The sequence below is a fragment of the Stigmatopora argus genome, chromosome 14 (assembly GCF_051989625.1).
Source record: "Stigmatopora argus isolate UIUO_Sarg chromosome 14, RoL_Sarg_1.0, whole genome shotgun sequence".
In the NCBI taxonomy this organism is placed as follows: domain Eukaryota; kingdom Metazoa; phylum Chordata; class Actinopteri; order Syngnathiformes; family Syngnathidae; genus Stigmatopora; species Stigmatopora argus.
This window is the reverse complement of record NC_135400.1, coordinates 13006060-13026032: the sequence shown is the minus strand read 5'-3', so window position 1 is coordinate 13026032 and position 19973 is coordinate 13006060. Positions and strand designations below refer to the sequence as shown.

Here is a 19973-nt window from a genome sequence, read left to right as displayed (position 1 = left end):
ACGGCTTTATCATAATTATTTTCTGTTTTTGCTTAATCATGCTGACATGGGCTACCAAAAATCATGCTTCTCTTAACAATGTTTTCATGATTTATAGGCTATACCGTAACCTTCATCAGATTTTATATTAATTAAAACTCATGCTGCCATTGTTCTCGACTCCATGGCCTTACTTCTCCTCTTTTTTTCCATGCGGCGCTGACGTTTCTCCTCACGTCTCTTGGCCTCCTCCACCTCTTGGTGCTGGCGGCATTTATGAAAGTTCTCCACCACTACGCCCACAAACATATTGAGGACAAAGAAGCTGACGATGAGGAGGAAGGAGATGAAATAGAGCAGCATCCAGGGGTTGTTGTTGATCTCCGGCTTTGGCATTTTGTTGAAGGTAGTGATTAAATGTGAAGTTTTGTTAGGGTGGAAAAGGAGAGAAGAGAGAGAGGTCATTTTGACATGCATTTATCAGATAGTAGTGTGTTATAACAGTGACGTATTGACACGAGACTTTCAGAAACGAAACCAATATATACCAGTATATTAAACAGCAAAATACAGTAGTATTTTTTTTATTCCAAAGGGTTTACCTGTTGGTCCACACCCACAGCATCCAGGCCATGATACATGATGTTGACCCAGCCGTCCTTGGAGGCTAGTACAAACAAGGACATCAGGGCCTAAATGATAGTTGAAAAAAAGGAAATCAAAACACACATTAAGGTAGAATATAGTGTATGCACAGAGGACGCTGTATATTAAAATAAAGCTGCACCAACCTGCCCCAAATTGTCGAAGTTGTACTTGTGGTGAACCCACTTGTAGTTGGCTTGTAGACAATCTGATTTATTGGTGATGTTTTTAACATCCACCCCTAAGCAGTAGAAGAACTTGCCTTTGAATAGCTGTTACAAAAGTAGACCGCAAACATATTAGCATTGGATAAAATAACACTACAAAGTGATGGAATGTGGCTGATTGTGTTGTGATAGTTCTGAAAAATGATTCAGTGAATGTGTATTGTCAAGCTCGTCAGCACTGATCACTGATTAAAGGGTTTATAAATTGTGATAATTAGCATTAAAAAGTGATTTTTCTGCATTAAAAAAAAAGTTAGATCCCAGAAAGTGGAAAAAGTGCTCCATTGACTGTAGCATGTCTTAAATTCTCCACTACCTGAACACCAAGAATGCCAAAAATGATGAAGAAAGCACAGCAGATGAGGACAATGTTTCCGATGGGTTTGAGCGAAGTAATGAGGGTCTCCACCACGAGCTTCAGACCTGGAGCTCTGCTGATCACCCTATGAAGAGGGAAAATCACAAGGGTTTGATACTATGCACTGAAAAATAAGTTCTAAAAAACAAAACAAAACAAAAACCATTTCTTTTTCACAATCGGTAATATTGCTTAGTTCCTGATTTAAGGCTTAGAGAAACAAACGATAATGCCGGTTTAGTGTCTCAAAAAAGCAAGTTGGGTTTGAATTGAATCCATCACAAAAAAGCATGTAGTGCTGGAATTGAATCTAATATTTTTGTGCAGATGAAAGGCTCTCTCTATAAAGTATGTCAGGCATTTGCGAATATTTGCAATGTGGTTTGAAAGTCATGCGGCACATTGCTACTTTACCAATCACCTTAAAAGAGGTGAAAATGCACTGATTCAATTTGTGTGACAAATAATATAATTAACCTAAATATATACTTTACCGCACCTGAGAGGACGTAATGTTCTGAGTAGACGGAGAACTCGAAGCACGCCCAGGATTTTCGCCCCGCCAGCCATTGACACAACAATGTCAATTAAAGACACAAAAACCAGGAAGCCATCCAAAATATTCCAGCTGCTCCGCAAATATGCCTGCTCCCCCACGTACAAGCCCATGGAAACCACCTTGAGAGGATATGAGAAAGAAGATAAGAAAGGTGAAAACATTTTTTAAATAGAAAACAAACTATTTTTGGCAGTTGCAAACAAGTAGAGACGTAGTGTCTTTGTACACAAACAGCTCTTTAGTATAGACCTGTCAACTATGAACAAAACAAAAGGCAAAAGGAAGAACTTAAGACATAGTACCAACACAATCATCAACCTACAGAATGCAGACAAAAGTCTCAAACATTTGGGGATATGACACACTCACTGATGCACATATTCTTTATTACTTCAAGTTAGATGCCAGAATTTTTTTTATTATATTTCAGTGTCCTGAGTCGATATATGAAACATTGTGAAATGGGATTATTATTGACCCAGAGGTTGAATCATGTTGTTTTTGTTCTTGTCAAGAAATGTTGGTTAATTTTAGACTGTATTTAGAACATAGCCCTCAATAGCGAGGCAAAATGATAAAGAAAGGCAGCCTTATATTAATTTTTGTAATTATCAATAGTCTGAATGCTTTTGTTCACGCGACACCATACAGGAAAGTGGCGGCCCGGGGGCCAAATTTGGCCCGCCGCATCATTTTGTGTGGCCCGGGAAAGTAAATCATGAGTGCTGACTTTCTGTTTTAGGATAAAATTAAAATGAAGAGTATAGATGTATATTAAATTTCCTGATTTTCCCCCTTTTAAATTAATAATTGTAATTTTTTAATCATTTTTTTTCTGTGTTTTTAGTTCAAAAATCATTTTGTAAAATCTAAAAATATATTTAAAAAAAGCTAAAATAAACATTGTTTTAGATCTATAAAAAACTGAATATTCAGGGCTTTTAATCCAGTTCTTTTAATCCATTTATAAAAAAAATCTAAATATTATATCTAAAATGGTCCAGCCCACATGAAATCGAGTTGACGTTAACGCGGCCCGCGAACCAACCCGAGTCTGACACCCCTTGCCATACAGTATTCTGTCTAATATAGAGCCAACATCTTGGCAGGCATTTAAAAGGTGAAATCTACAACTGACATTTAAGGTGTTTACTTCAGAGGGTTTTGTCAAACATACTATAAAAGATTCTCATTCCGTAAAGCGATAAAATGTGAAATCTCTTCCTGATGATTTAGACTTGGAATGTTTGCAGACGGCAATCAATTAATTGTGCATTGAACTCAAAAACAGTCTTGCTGAAAGAAAAAAAACAGGGAAATATCGAGCAACATGCTGACCACTTCATCAAGCCTGCTGTGTTGTGCCTTTTACTTGGCTGCATCTTGTACGTACACTAACACTAAGATCAGCAGTGGTGTCCTGTAGGGAGATGAATCCTACACACCCACCCACACACACACACTAACACGTGTTATTTAGACACCCAATGCTCAGACAGACAGAGACACAGAGGGATACATGTACAGCTCCGCCGGGGGGCTGACAACTTTGCGGCTGTTTGACGGCCCGTGATTGGTTAATAATTGATTGTGGGAGTGCATAATGGATGGGCCACTTGAGCCAAAGGATAGCAGAGAAAACAGAGACTAGCAACGGGAAGTGAATGCAGAAACCATACTAGGGGGGACATTAGGAAAAATATTGGGCCAAAAAAATTGAGTCGCGAGGAAGGATTACCGTATATTTCGCACTAAGTCGGACCTGAGTATATGTCACACTGGAGTATATTTCGCAACATGGGAGGGATTATTTTGGGGAAAAAAAAAATCATAAACTAAGAAGAAACAATAGTAAAATTGAGAACAGGCTAAATAGGCATCGGGTTGCATAACTGTTTTTTAGATAATTATAACCCAACAAAACAACATAACAGGCTAGTGATCAGAGACACACAAAAAAAACATAAGTCGCTAGACCAGACAAGCTATTAAAAGGTGATTTAGAATCCAGAAAACACAGTCACTCTGTGAATTTTGCAGGTGTGGTTCTCTATATGTTATGTTAGGGGCTCACTGCCTATAGTAATATAGAGGCATAGTAAAAAATTACCTTTAGTGTCATCTCGGCCACAAAAATGGCAGTAAAGATGTAGTTGGAGATGGAGAGAAACACCCTTTCCTGAATTGAAAGAGAGAGAGGTTGACAGTCAAAGAAATAAGAGATTATGGCACAATAAGGAGTAGTAAAGCTTTCTGTACGGGCCCTTTTAAATCATAAAAGTTAATTTCGACTGAATTATTACAGACAAGCTGTAGTCAGAAGCGGTAATGCTAACGACACACGAGTTTGTTTCTCATTAATTTTCTGTAGGCTTTTGTACAAAGATTTATTCCATTTATATGATAATACCTACAAATGCCTGGAGCACAACTGAATTATAGAAATAGCAGTTATACATTATAAGTAACATAGTACAAGTTGGATTTTAAATCAAATAAGGTATTCTAAAATTCAAACCATTATTCAACTTTGAGAAAAATGTCATTACATAAGCCTACGTTTGCCCTAATTTTAGAACTCTAAGCACTAAACCACACAGAAAATGATCCCAACGATACTCAATATGAATGTGATGGGGAAAAATGTTCCCAATAATAATCTTCAATAAAAATATTTGTACTCCTCTTGAGTCCTACTCTGCAAGTGCGCGAGCGACCATGCATTTGATTGATTTACCAAGCTGCCCTGGTGGATCTTGGGTCTCTCGAGAGCCACTGTGATGCAATTGGAAAAGATGAAGGCCAACACCACGTAATCAAACAGCTTATGAGCAATGATGGCTTGGCAGATCTGTCTAAACCTAAACCAGGAAAGAGTTGAAAGAGGACAGCAGGGAGAGCATTGAATAAAAACAGTAAATGCAACTGTTGTTTTACTATAACTCCACCTGGTCCAACACAGTTGAAATCCTCCCCTTCAACAAAATACAACATGCAAGTAAGCCCGAGTCTGCTTTTGCAACGCAAAAATAGCGAGGACATCAAAAGAGATACAATGGAATGGAATATACTGAACGCGCATTTTCCAAATTTGGCATGTGGCACTGTTTGTGCTGCCCAAAAGCAATTAAATATCCTCACAGCATTGCGGATTGGAATGGAAGGAAAGAAAATGAAGTAAATGAAAAGAATAATCAGTTTTACAACCCATGCGGCAACATTTCAATGCATTTTATTAAAGAGCTGCATCTAGTGAAACCACAAAAGAGGATACAGGATATTAAAGAAACCCTCCAGTGGGTGTTTTTTTATTTTTTATTTTTTTTAAATGGCAATCGATACTCTAATGGAGTCTTGGTCTTCTACTACTTTTGATAAGATGGGCATGATGGGCACAATTTGTTTTTCTAAGCTTGAAATTTTCTGGGGCTAATTTGAGTCAAACCACAGTAATGATATCATGATGGGGTAACAAATTAAGGAGGTAGATGGTGCGTACTCACTTGTTCTGTGGAGAGAACAGAAACACTGACCAGTCTTCTCTTGACTCACACCAGTCTGGTTTGTGTGCCTCCAACATCTTTTGGATGCGGAAGCACAAGCTCTGTAAAAGAAACGACACATCAAGCTTATTCGTCACGCATTTTATGTCTTAACCGTAAAAATACACGGAGCTGGCTCTAAAGCTCTTTGGCTTAAATTATTTACAGATTTGAATCACATATAGAAACAGCTTGAAGCATCAACCAACATTACCATCTTTATAGAACTCTTCCTGCTGTCTAAACAGTCCTTTCTAATTAACTGTGTTTCTCTTGTACAAAGTCTTATTTACAATAGAAACAATAGGGCTCTCAAGGGCCGGAAAGATAAGAAGTGCTGAGTTTATACAAACTGCTTGGAAATCCTGCACACGAGAGCAAGAGATTATTGCACATGTAAAACGCATTAAAACAAGTGCTTACGGCTTTGTTACTTAAGGATACTGTTAATTGTTCAGTTTAGACTCCATCTGTGGAATTAGAATGGGGATTTGTGTCAGGCATAACCATATATAACCCCCCTTTTTCTATCTATATATCATTTTGATCATGTTTAAAAAGATTGCAGGGAAGGTATTACCTATCCCAGCTGATTACTCCTTCAACTACAGTTGCTAGTCAATCATTGGGCCATTGTAAATGGAGCACTGAGCAAGAACTGACCGCACACGTGAATCGCTGCGCTACTAACTGCCGAATAGGAACATCCGTGTGATAAATATTTTTTTTCTAAGTGGTCTTGGAGGAGATTCTGATATAAATAAATTAGCTTGAGCCATAGCAGCTAATTTATCAGAATTGAACAATATCTAGCTGAAATATTAATGTTTTCATATTAATGTTTTCTATTCTCATTACAATATCTATCTATATATTTATATATCTATATATTTATATATCTATATATTTATATATCTATATATTTATACATCTATATATTTATATATATATATATTTATACATCTATATATCCATATATATCCATATATATATATCTATATATCCATATATCTCTATATCTATATATCCATATTTCCATACAACTCTATAACTCTAGCTCTATATCACTATAACTCTATATCTCTATAACTCTATAACTCTATAACTCTATATCTCTATATCTCTATATCTCTATATCTCTATATCTCTATATCTCTATAACTCTATATCTCTATAACTCTATATCTCTATAACTCTATATCTCTATAACTCTATATCTCTATAACTCTATATCTCTATAACTCTATATCTCTATAACTCTATATCTCTATAACTCTATATCTCTATTATATCTGTCTATATATAAATAATATTTTAAGTAAAAAAAATGTCACCACATAATGAAACAATAAAATATGCACTGTTATATTATTCGGTTAAAACTGAAACTCACATAGTCAAGCTCATCATCCATGTCATCCTGGCACTTGGTACGCGTGTTCACCTGAGGAAAAACTTCCGAAATCAGCCTTTGGTGGGTTGTTCTACTAGCCTGATCCGTCTGATTTTTAGGAGGCGGGTGGAGAAGTTGTGCCAGGGAGGTTTTGCCATTACAGTCTTGGTGCACTCCTCCAATGACACTCAGACTCTCAAGGCCACCACCGCCACTGATCACAAGCCCTCCAGAAAAGCTCTTTCTCTGGTGAGCGCGCATTGTTGTGGGAGACACCGAACGATGCGGCATTGGTGGAAGATGTGGGGCTCCCGGGACCTGTAAAAGATTGGGAAGCTCTAGAGATAGCGCCCGGCGCTCCCTCCTCGGTGCAAAATGTCCTTGGAGGATAGGATGGCGAAGGTTGAGCGTGCGAGAGCCAACGGCGGGAGGCGAGAGAAGGCTTTCTTCCTCGTCCGGGTGTATGCTATGGAGGTGGCGGAGTGGTGAAGAGGAAGCACGGGGACCTCGGATACGAAGGCTTCCTCCGACGACTCCTCCCAGACCTCCAAGGCCGTAGCCATAGAAAGGTCTGGCTGAGGTAGAGGTAAAGGCTGGAGTAGCGGAGGGAGATGAGGAAGAGCAAGGGTGGCATCCGATCAGGCTGTTCCAACTGGAGCGGCGAGCCCATGCAGCCTGATGGCGGCGAGGCGGAGGGTAACCCCAGTTGTGGTAACCGCGGCCTGGATACTGTATGAAAAGGTCACACACTTTTTAATTTCAACAATTACATTAACTGTTACTGATCACACTACTACTCTTGCACATTCATCAACACAGAATGACACCAATGTTTTCAAACCTTAGCAGATTTGTATATAAAGAAAGGTTTTGGAGCATGGTTAAAATGTTTCAAGACGCCAGAATTAAACGAGGACCCAGTTTTTACTTTAGCTTTTAGCTCATTCACATGAAATGTCTTGGAAAATAGAACCATTAAGATTCAGCAGCAATTAAAAAGGTCTTACTCAACCCCTTTTCGATTAAGCATTTAACGGTGCCTCATTACTTTGATCGATACACTTATTTTTAATCAACTAAATGCCCTATTTACTTGATCAAATAGTTGCTGATGTAAATTGAATCGTCACAATAAAAAATGATTTGCTGTTGTAGAAAGTCTTCTATAGATTGTGAAACACTCAAACAGTCAAATCAAATTTATATACTCTATATCATATTAAAATCCAATCAATCGACGATTGCTTAAGAAATATACTATAGCTCTGTTGATTTTAATTTCACTTACTGCAGCCCTCTGCTCCAGATTGGCCCTTCCAAGAGAAATGACACTGTTCTTCCTCGAACCTAAAGCGAAGCTCAGTCTCTCTCCAGGAAATAAACTGGCAGGCAGTGGGCCCATGTCCAAGTGTCCATTTGGGGTCAGTGTGCAGATCTTTGGGTCTGTTGGAAAGCGCCAAGTCAAAAGGCTATTTTGAATGACTAAATGAAAGCAAGAAACCACGTGAAAACACTAGTGAGATATTACCTCTTGTCATTATAGATAGGTAAGGTAATTTAAATTGCATTACTTTCCTCAACGCATTTTCTAAAGTGACATAATGGCAAGTTAAGAGAGACACAGGGAGGTTTAATCCAAGTTGAATCACTTTGAAAGAGCCAGAGATGAGCTTGTAATGGTGATACGCTGCCAGCAGGTTGTCCAATATTTAAACAGTAAACGCTTTAATTTGCCACTACATGCTAATTTATTGAGGGTGATGCTTTAGATTTTGTCAAGAGGGGGAAAAGAGAAGAGTTGCGAATAGAAATGTCAATTGTGCTCTGTAGAAAGAGAAAACGTTACAAGGCCACAGAGACAAATTTGGTTGAGAACATAAAAAAGTGCATGGCCAATAAATTTCGGTTTGCAAACCATCCAGTAATGTTTTTAATGAGAAGGGGAAGTCCATACCATCAACCACATTTTTTACTACTAATCATGATTGGTAAACAGGACCATGCTTTGAATTACTGACATGCTAATAATAACCGTTTGGTAATCGGATCAGAATTTATGGGAAATAGAGCCCAATCACGTTCATCTTAGAGGAGGAATCAGGTCCAAAAGAGTTTTTGACAATGACAGTCGTCAAACACAAATAACTTTTAATACCTGAGAGATGCAGGGAGTCCTTCTGTTTATCATTGTCCTCAAAATTACAGGAAGATCTATCATCATCGGAAAAAGAGCGGTTTGCATCACCCTGCACCAGAACAGAAGCAGAGTGAGATTCATATGCACGTATCCATTTTCCAAACCATTTGTGTTCAGCATTACAGCGCATGCACTGTATTTCAAAGCTGCATGGATTATAATTGCCTGTGAAATTCTCGTCAGTCAACAGAAAATGTTTTGTACTGCTGACTTACCTCAGCTTGAAAACCCTCAACCAAGATGGCTACTAGTAAATTGAAGAGCACATAGTTTCCGAATGTCATCAATGCTACAAAGTAGAGGGCAGCACAAGGTGAAGTGGAAGCCATGCCATTGTATAACACCATGTTCCAGTCCTCCTGAGTTAGAATCTACAAGCCAGAATACACCAATGAAGAACTTTTTTTTCTCAAACAAGAGGATTTGAGTAGGAGTTAAACTTTGTACCTGAAAGACAGTGACGATGGCCCAGAGGAGGGAATCAAAGTTCTTCCTGTCAGGCACAGTGTCTCCTGCATCTGTCTTCAGACTGAACTTGCAACCAAAGATGTGCATTCCCAGGATGCTGAAACAAAAGAAACATTTTAGGAATCAAAATATCTGAATTCGCTTGCTGGTCAACTGTTTTTTCTTTCTTTCACTTTTTGCATTTAAAAATCTTCTCTTAAAATATTCTACAAAGTGAATTCAGATATTTGTTGTAAGATATCCAGAAAATTTGTGATGTTCTATTTCCAACTAGCTTTCACATTCTTCAATGAATGTGAAAAAAAAATGGATGTGGAGTCATGTAAAGAAATTGTGGCATTTGATTGACAGGTGATTATCAAGTACATGGGTTCAGTGAATGGATACTTGATATTTTGATATTGACGTTTAATTTTTATGCATTTGATGGTGATTCTAATTTGGCATTAGGCAGATTTGTTGATTACAATGTTTTTATTTTTATGGCATATCACATTTATGAGTACTATTCAAGTAAACACCGGTAAGATTTCTTCAAACAGATAAGTAGGATGACGATATAAAAACAACATTTTGCGTATCATCATTACTGGCGATGAGGTGGTAAAACAAAATTGCTTTAGACAAGTAAAAAAACTGTAATGATTTTAATGATCAATAATTTTTATGGTTAAGTGGTCAACACTGATGGGGATTTTTCTCTGCAGCATCTTTTGAATACTTTTGTCTCCTAGTTTGAGTGCCAAAACAAGTGTCCTCTAAATTTATTGCAGTTTAGTTCTTTACAGTCTGCAGACGGTCAAATTAGCAATAAGATAAGCTTTTATGGGCAATAGAAAGCAAGTGGGGCCATAGAGGAAATTGCTGAGACAAACAGGACTTTGGAAAAATATGATTTGGTACTTAAATAATTAATGTAATGCATTTTTTTTTTGCAAAAGCAGTCCTCCGTGTGCTTCGAAAATTTGAAGACTAAACAAGACTTTTTCCCTCTATTCTCCCAGATGATGTTTTATTCTCCGATGCAATTTATTCCTGGTTTGAAAGCCTCTTGAATAAATGACATAGATAATATAGCTACGGTAATAAACACCAAGGTGGAATCATTTATCAGACTCAACTTCTTGTTACCTGAAGATGAAGATGAACAACATAAGTAGCATACAAAAGGTTGCCACGTTGTCCATGGTCTTCATCAGAACCACCAGCTGTCGCCTCAGGGCGGGCATGAATCTGACCAGTTTAATGACCCGAAGCAACCGGAAGGTCCTCAGCACTGACAAGCCGCCATCCGCCTGACCAATAATCTCACACACACTGCAAAAGTCCAGAACAGAGCAGAGATAGGACGTCACAAGTGTGAATTCATATATACAATTCATAAGAATGTAGTGGTTGTCAGACCTGATAATGACAATGATGCCATCAAAGATGTTATAAGGGTTCCTCAAGTAGTCAAAGAAGCCAAAGGCTGTCAGCTTGAGAAACATCTCCAAAGTGAACATGCTGGTGAAGACAATGTTGCAAATCTCCAGAACATTGGTCAGCTCCTCTGGCTGTTTTGAAAAATGGAACAAAAACAATAAACAAAAAACGTACAGTTGAGGAAATACCAAAAATCTTTGATTGAGTTTTACATTGTTGTTCAAGGCCAAACAGCAAAACAGAACAAAAAGTAAATAGTTAGTATAGAGCTATCATAGAACACAATGCCGAAATTCTTTTTTATAGGTTGACATTTACATTTTTATTAAAACAATACTTTCCAAAAACTGGAACATGGTGAGTTTAGAGATTTTTCCGTCAGCAGATCACACCAAAGGAAGAAAAAGAGGTGTAGGTGCTTGATATGAGGATGTAACTGAGGCACCACAACCATGCTCATTACCCATTCTGTTAGTTTTGTAATGTGTACACACATTTACTTGCTTCATGCAAGCGTGAATTGGTGGTGTGCATGTCACGGTTCCCAAACTTATTCCGATATCTCAGATTTGCAGTGTAAAAGTCGGTAGACAAAAAAGCCGACAAGCTGTGGCAAAGTTGGCAGAACGAGTCAGAGCAAAAGTACTCTCACACACCTCTATCCACCCCTATAATCCGCTTTTTCTCCCAATCTATCTTCATCCCCTCTGGCTTCCTAACACCCCCCTTTCCTTCCTTTATTTCAAAGTCTCATTATCAAGGAGACCCATCTCTTCTAAATCAATATCCTCCTGTCGATCACACAAGGGGGGGAAGCGGGTGGAAAGGGTCAAGCCGAGAGACGAGCAGAGAAAAACTGGTAGAAGCAAATCAGTCTAAATTCATTGAGCTCAAATGGGGCAATAATGTTGTCTGGACAAAAAGTCTACCGAGACTTCTGAGCATCAGGGACGCTGATCCTGTTATCTGAAAACGGTTTGATAACACATCTGGAATAATCCAAGCCCTGTAAACATGCACTGCATCCAAATAGAAACACGTTGCCAGATTGGTGTCCCTCCCACGGTTTTGTAACTGCACTGTTATGTCTAATGGCTTTTCCATCCGGAAAGAAAAGACACAAAATGTTACAGGAGATGGTGTTTGCCATTAGTGATACCCAGTTTCACTTGAATAATGCCATATTTTTTCCCCAAGCCATTCCTTTCTCAGTTACAAATTGAATACAAATGGAAGGGAATAAAGCCTGGCTTTAAAAGGCAACACATATTCTATAAGGAAAGTGCTTTTGATAAAAAATAGCTGATTGAAAATAACAGCTACAATGAAAGGTATGTATGTGTGTGGAAAATACGTGCCAATTTTTTGTTGTTGCCGTGTCATATTTCGTAAAGTAGAACCAACATAAATTACATTTTCGACTGTGCCTCTGGAAATTCTCAACCCCATTAAACAGCTCACATATATGATAATTCCTTCTTTACTTTGCCGTTTTTGCTCCACTTCTACATTATGCATCAATCTTTAAGTCATGGTCTTCATTAGAACTTTACTCATTTTCCATTAAAAGTCCTTTTTTATTTCCCCTTTCAGTGTCGTGGACCAGCAAATGGTGTTGGAATATTAATGATTAATAAGTAGCACTGAAAGGCACAAGGAACTTCAAAGTCAAATATTTCCGTCTATCTTGCAAAGAGACGGCGTTGTATCTATGCATTTAATAATATTTAATAAGGTTTGTATGTATTGAAATTAAACCATTGGAAAGATACAATTTTTTCAAGTGCCATTGTCTTGACTAAAATTTGCAGGTGTAACTTTCCTCCATCAAAATAATGTGATTGATAGTAATACTCTCCATATCACTTATCCTTTTAAACAAATATTTTTTAGGGGGGACGAGAACATCTGCTTGTTTCAGGTGAGGTTGTACCATGTTATTGCAGAGCATTTGCAATGGTTGTGCTTGTGTAAGGAGAGAGCTCAAAAGGGACTAAGACAAAAGCTTCTGTGCGAGTGCGCATGCAAATGCGTGTGCTTCCACACATGCCTGCTTTGAAATGAACACACACAAACTCGCGGGAAATGGAGACGAAAAATGCTGTGTAACCTACGTCTGTCTCTCACTTTTCATCCACTCCCCTCCCTCAGCCCTCATTTATTTTTAGAGTCTTTCGAGATGGGGGAAGGCAACCATACCATACACTGTCAAAGGGTGCGGGGGTGGACGGGAAAGAGAGGTAGAAGCTGCAAAAGAGTTGAGAGAGAAGCCAAGACACTTGGGGTAAAGCAGGAAGGAAGGATGGAGGAAGGAAAACTGCTAGGAAGGCAGGAAGCGGCATGCGAAGGGATTCGTGGAGAAAATAATTAGAATAGGTGACAGGGGACAGCAAAGCCATGAAATAGCGCCAAAATAAGCAAAATCTGTTTATACATCAATTTATAGTGATTTTTTTTACTTTATCACGTGACTCCTGTGTTTTCTTGGTAGTTCTTTCCCCTCACGTATGCCATACACCTCCCATCTTTGCAACTCATAAGCACAGCTGATGTTAAAAGCCAGTGTGTTTGTCACATAGTTAAATGTTTACACTTCTGTCAGGAAACGTGCTGCCAGTGACACTTCCCTCCCATACTATCACAGACAAGCACTAAGACACGCATTTATTGGTGGTGCTTCATTAGCAATGAGACCGTTTCCCCTGCCATACGGGCGTGATTTGTAGGAGTTAGGAAGATTAATTTAAACGTCAATTTTTTCCAGACTACCTATACCAGGTGGTTGGTGTGTGTAATAATTTTCCAGTTTAATAGCTCAATCTTAAAATGGAAGATGACACCAATAGTGTAAATTAAGTCCTGAAAACACAGCAGTATTTATATTTAAAAAGATATCTTACCTGATTGTGATGTTCGATGCCCATACTGATGGTGTTGATGAGGATAGCTATCATAATGCCCCTGCTGAAGTACTTGCTCTCCACAATGCCCCACAGTTTCCGTCTTATTTCATCCCATATATCCTTACAGTATCCAAAGCAGCTTCTTTTTTTCGTCCCTTTGTTTGAATCACGTCTCTCCAAGTGGTTCTCGTCCTTGTCCGTTTCTTTCACAGCATCAGCCTCATCGTCGTCTCCATTGGCGGCATCTCCCCCGGTTTTTGGGCCCTCTTCCAGCGGTAATGCACACAAAGGGCAGTCCTTTGGATTTTGGGGCACAGCCAGACTGACAGAGTTTTCTAGGGGCTGTAAGTCGTGGTCTTGCTTGCTTTGGTGTGGACAGTGAGATACTGTGGAGATGTGGACAAATACAGTTAGTTACACATAGCTACAGGCCATGTAGCTGGTTTGAATTTGAAGGCACTCGTAGACTCGTTGATTAAAATACATATCACATTTATTACTTAGTCTATTTTTTTAAATTATGTAATACTGGTAAAGGAGTTTAAATCGCTATATCTAATTTTGCCAGTTAGTACATAATACATTTTGGATACTTTGCAATATTTCTTGTGCAGCATGGTTTAGTCTTTTTTACAGTCTATTCTGTTCTTATGGAAGACTTAAGTTATTCACAATATAGAAGTACATTTTAGAGCCAAAACAGTGATATCATATACCATTTCATGCCTATTTACAGAGCATGTTAGGTATGATAAAAGAGTGTACTTAAAGATTATTTTTACTTTGGACTAGAATCAACAAAAGCATGATTGTCTGATGGTTAAAAAAATCTCCTATTGTTTGAACAGAGCATTTTAAATGCCTTATTTGAAAAAAAAAATCACATACAACTGCCAGTATAAAATGAGTGTAATATTTAAAAAAAAAAACATCAAAAGTAAATTCAAGTGAATGTAAGTTCAACCGGCCAAGGATTTCTTACATTTGACATGTCTTGAATGATGCCTCTCTCCATTCTGATTGACTCCACCACGCCTATTTCCTCTCCCTCCGCCAGCAGGTGGGGGCTTGCCCCTCAGTGTGTAATAGAGTGCTGCAGATCTTCTCCTGGCCTTGCGGAGGACATGGCAGATGAGCTGGAAGATTTCTTCGTAGCAATCCCCAGGCTCCGCCATGCTGGCTAGAGTGGACGAGGATAGGCATTGTGCCCTCTGCTCCTGCATCAGCTGGTGCTCTCGCTGTTTGGTTTCAGAAAATTGCGTGGCAATGACCACCAGGCAAAGGTTGATCATGAAGAACGAACCAATCTGTGTGAGGATGAGAGGACGGATAGGAAATTAAACAGTGAAGTAAACCCAAATGCACCATTAACCGTTACTCTGGCCAAAGTGCAAAAAAAGACTGACTTCTTTTCACACACTCACTGAAGAAGTACATCAGTCCGCCTGTAGAAATGTCAACGCACGTGCTACAGGTCTTAAGGGGCTGACTTTCGACCTAGACGAAGCTGATTGAAGGCGACAGACTGATCCAAAACATGCCCAAAGCACAGTCCAAAATTGGTCAGTCTTTTACACTTTACTTCTATTTCGCTGAGAAGCTAAAATACACTTTCGAAACATACTTGTACTGCTTTGGCAGTTGATAAGCGAGCAGGATATAGGGGCAAGCACCACCAAGACATACAAATCCAGTAAATACTAATTGCACTTCCAAATTATGCTTAATTATATTCACAATTTATGGCATCTCCGAGGATCAAATAGCAAAACCTTGCAGGTTTAAAAAAACACATTTTGACTGGGTCTTTCATTCGCCCCCGCAGTCAAAATGGATTTGACGTCAAGCATCGTCAATGGCAACCAATCAGTTAAGAGTGCTCTCTAAGGGTGAAAGAAAAAAAAGAATCACAATTCGTGTATGCAAGGCAAAAAAATATGGAAGTCTAAAGGCAATTATTAAAAGTAGATTGAAGGAAACACATTGCAAAGTAGCTTTGCATAAGTGTGTGTGTATAGTATGCAAGTGTGTGTGGGCCGGGAGGCGTGGTGCATCTGTGGCCTGTGGGTCAAACAGTTCTGCAGGTGTGTGGAGCTTTGATTCCCCTCCAGCCATATGGGTGCGCGCGTGCGTGTGATGTGCATTTGATCACATCATAGACAGCTTTCTGCATAATTAGAGCGGGCAATCCACTATCAGCATTCAGAGGCCCACTGCATTGTGCATACAAAAAAAACCCACACAAAGACACACATACGCAGACAAATTAAGATGTTGGGCTTGGTTGGTGACTGATTGTTTTTGCTCTTTTGCGCTGCTGCTGTCACAGGCATTTGTGTCTAAACCTCCTCACACATACACACACTTTCTAATAATTGTCACGCTCTCAGGAGGTCAAAATGACTTCGAGCCATTTACTCTTTAAACAGCATAGACTGACACTTGGCTGCACACCTGACTTTGTAGATAAGTGCCAATGAGACAGCAATTATGCATTTGATACTCAGGAGATTCATTTTCTTTGGGGTCTTCATTGTGGGAATTTTTGCAAAGAAGCCCATAAGACACAGATGTGTCAAGCAGTATTTATCTTACTTTAAGATGCTACAAATATATTCATCATGTAGTAAACATTGAAAGCCTCTTCAGCAGGGTTGAAGTGTTATTGATCAAATTCACTAATATCCCTCACTTTTCAGGATAAGATAGTGGCAAAGCAAATCATATTACAGTACATATTTTTCCCCTTCCATGTTATATCACCACTGGGACAAAAAAAGAAGCCGCAACCAAATAGCAACCTTACACTGTCTCACGTTATGTTAAAAACAGTCCGTTTTGAGCATATTTGGTTCAAAACACATTATGAAGACTCCAGAGAGGTTCTAAGTTGTGAAAATGTTGCAACATGCACTTAAAAAGATGAATATTTTTAATCACTAAATCTTTTTTTACAGGCTTGGCAAGCTTGAATGCTTTCCCATTGAATCTGGGCAAGTCATGCCGTCTACTTGTTGTGTCTGTTTATGCATACTAGCACAGTGCAAATGTCACTACGAGGAAAAAATATATAGTCAGAGATTTGAACAGTGTTGTCAACAGGTTAGAAAGAAAGTGTAACTTACAATGATGAGCAAGATGAAGTAAATAAAGTTGTAGAAGGAATGGGCATCCATGACATAGTACATTATCTCCACCCAGCCTTCCAGCGTGATCACCTAGGAGAATGGGGTTAAATTATTTTAAATGTAATTAGAAAATATAAAGTGTCAATGTGCAGAAAACAGGTTCCCGAAAAATACCTGAAAAATGACAATCCAGGCATAGACGATGTTGTCAAAGTTGATTGCACCTTTGTGGGGGTTCGTGCTCCCGGTGTGGCAGCGAGTGTAATACTGATGCCAATTGATACACAGGCCCATGGCGTCATTGGCACCACTGCCATTGGTCATGGGTTCAGGACTGAGACCAAGAGTTTGTCTGTGCATCGCATCCTCCCTGTCCAGGCAGCAGGTCTGGCCTCCTTCCCGCCTCGCGGGAACGTCAGAACACGACATGATGCCGTTGTCAGATGCCAGTGAGCAGATGAAGGGGCGCTCGTCATCTTCCTCGGGTCGGTAGTATGGAGGTGGCGGGGTCATTCCCAAAGAGCTGAGAGAGGAAAATACATAGTTTGGCACTTAATGTGGCATTCAATTCAATTCAGTTAAGCTTGTACTTTTGACTTTAGGATTCATTTAAATTATTATATTGTGATTTTTTAAATTTTTTATGTATATACTTTAAGAATGATAAATTCAGCACTGCATATAAATGCAGATAGTGAGATTCAATGAGCTGTCAGAACATTACAAAACGAGTGAGTAGAAGAGGATACATCAAAATTAGCAGAATGTGTAAGTTTTTTTTTAGTATACATCAGCACTAATAGTGCTGCCTTCCATTGTTTAGGATTAAAAACAACCAAGTAGACACGTGGAAAAATGCATCTTGTACTCTGAAGTGTTACTAATGTGGTTGAACAAGACAAACACACAAATTTCATGAGCTGATTGCCTCTTGTGTCATGGTTAGAAATGTAATATCATGATTGAATCAGGCAACTAGTGTTGGTTATTTAACATGTCAACACCGGACCAAAAAAGAAATAATAATAATAATTTTGCTTTCGACAGAAATGTCAAAAATGTTTCGATGTGGGTGTGCTTTACACTGCACTGAAGGGTTGTGACGAGGAGACAATCCTACATCACCCTTTGAGGTCAAGTGTAAAATTCCATTAGATGACAAAAGATTACCAATAAAATAAATGCGTTAGTGTAATGAAAACTGATTGCGCTGTAATCGTCACTCTTGTGCACTCTTCTATTGTGTATACACCGTACAACAGGCTTATTAATGGATGCGCTGATACCAAAATAGCCATACCCCACACAAAAATACATTAATAGGCTCCGAAAAGAAATGAAAATCTCAACATTACAGATGAGCCATTTTAAGCAGCAAATAACCGATTGCTTAATCATGTAAACTAAGTCATTTAAAAGTGAATACAATATTATGTAAGTGTGTGTGCCTGAGCATGAAATCAGCAGAAAAGTCGATTGAAAATCTTCTAAGCATCCATACAGTGAGTGTCTTTAGCAGCGCCTTGCCTTATAAATCTAAAATATGAGCCTGACTGATTGCCACCACATGAAGTAGAACACTATTCTCTCCTCTGTCTCCCATAAGTGTCACTTTAAATGGGCACATACTAAAATATCAATCTTTCACACCATGTCCACCTCAGGATTATGCCCTATAACACACGCACTTCATGGAAGGAGATCATTTCCAAGAGAGTGCCACAATAGGGCCATCACCTGAATGTTCCTTAACCTTTTCCTGATAGAATCTCAGATCTAAGAAAAAAAAAGATGGCTTAAGGATTTAATAGGTATTTAGCCATTCATCCATGCATCTTTTCATTAAGAGGCCTTTATGAATGAATGCCAAATAGATTTGATGCCAAGCAAAGCAAAATTGGTAACAAATTAAATGTATGCTCAGTCACAATACAAATTCACCTATAAGTTGCAATTTGAATTTTGGTAGAAAACATTAAGCCACAAATTGTGCTTATGAATGTCAGTTTTTCCGATTTTCATAGCATGCGTACACTTTACACAAAGTACTGATAAATGTGGAACCCATGGAATGAGTGCATCAGTCTTCCGGGGTTAGTTTTCAACCACTGTCATCCTCCCTCTTGTCACATCTTCCGCATTTTTTGTGCCCTTGAAAAGAGGCTTGCTGAAGGAAAACAGAGTGCATACACACACCAGCAATTCTAAGCGCTATGAATAGGTGCCCATGGGTGTGTACGCCTACATGAGCGGCAATGCATTTGCTGCATTGGCAGCTGGGGGATGCGCCAATTTCAAGCGTGCCGCTTGCATCACAACTGTAGCGGAACCATTTGTTAACAACAGCTTGTGGCCTTACTGTTGTTATCGATCAATGATACTCTCTTGAAAACATGCAATGTATAATAAGAACAGAAGCGCATGCACAATGCGACATTCTGCTCTCTACTCTTAGTGCAGGAATTGAAGCATGGTGAGTGTCTTGATGAGAGTTGGACTCAGAGAACAAAGGAAAAATGAGACAAACCTCTGTCAAAGTGCAAGAACATGAATGAAGGCTGTTTCCCCCCCACTGGCGAGTCTGTATCTCACAGCGTGACCGTGACTAATGTCTGGCATCACACTGAGAACACACCTGCTAGTGGTGAGTGAGATGCAGAGAGGGATCAAGGAGTAACAGCTGTCATATTTAGTAAAATTGAGAAGGAAAAAACCTCATTGAAAGTTGATATGAGGACATGATTTTGGTACACCTAAAGATAAGAGATTTGTCGTAGGGGTTTATCGGGATCCTTATTTATGTTATGCATGTATCTAATGGGTTGTGAATGATTTTGTAGTATATTTCATCTAGGACAACCTTGGGATACACTGATTTTATCCAACAGATCCAGCACAGACAGGTTAACCAATGAGGTTTCTTCTGAAACTAGAAGCACTTCAAGGCAATCAACTGATAACACTTTTAAGACACCAGATTGGTAAAAATGTGTCCTTTCTTCTGTTGGTTATCTGTTTAAGGTTGACAATTTCCCAGTGTTCCACTGTGAGTCTGGTTTCATTTCTACTCTCAAACTCTATAATCAAAATTTGTAAGATGATAATTGTACAATAACGGTTTTCAAACAGCCCATCTATTTGGAGATAAA

At 38.9% G+C, this 19973-nt stretch overlaps 1 protein-coding gene across 3 annotated transcripts in view; it reads right to left on the bottom strand.

Annotated features, from left to right (window-relative positions):
* The window catches only part of LOC144088051 (voltage-dependent T-type calcium channel subunit alpha-1I-like), a 97989-nt gene that overhangs the window by 18168 nt on the left and 59848 nt on the right, over positions 1-19973 (bottom strand). For all 3 annotated transcript variants that reach the window (XM_077618247.1, XM_077618246.1, XM_077618248.1), the window contains exons 8-26: positions 16999-17347; positions 16822-16914; positions 14679-15003; positions 13694-14082; positions 10773-10924; positions 10500-10685; positions 9348-9465; positions 9116-9271; positions 8859-8949; positions 7992-8146; positions 6704-7432; positions 5272-5372; positions 4506-4629; positions 3879-3947; positions 1709-1887; positions 1168-1294; positions 771-896; positions 582-671; positions 174-366 (exon numbers count right to left, since the gene is read on the bottom strand). In XM_077618247.1, the coding sequence (XP_077474373.1) occupies positions 174-366; positions 582-671; positions 771-896; positions 1168-1294; positions 1709-1887; positions 3879-3947; positions 4506-4629; positions 5272-5372; positions 6704-7432; positions 7992-8146; positions 8859-8949; positions 9116-9271; positions 9348-9465; positions 10500-10685; positions 10773-10924; positions 13694-14082; positions 14679-15003; positions 16822-16914; positions 16999-17347 (3752 nt within the window). The remainder of the gene's footprint in view (positions 1-173; positions 367-581; positions 672-770; positions 897-1167; positions 1295-1708; positions 1888-3878; positions 3948-4505; positions 4630-5271; positions 5373-6703; positions 7433-7991; positions 8147-8858; positions 8950-9115; positions 9272-9347; positions 9466-10499; positions 10686-10772; positions 10925-13693; positions 14083-14678; positions 15004-16821; positions 16915-16998; positions 17348-19973) is intronic.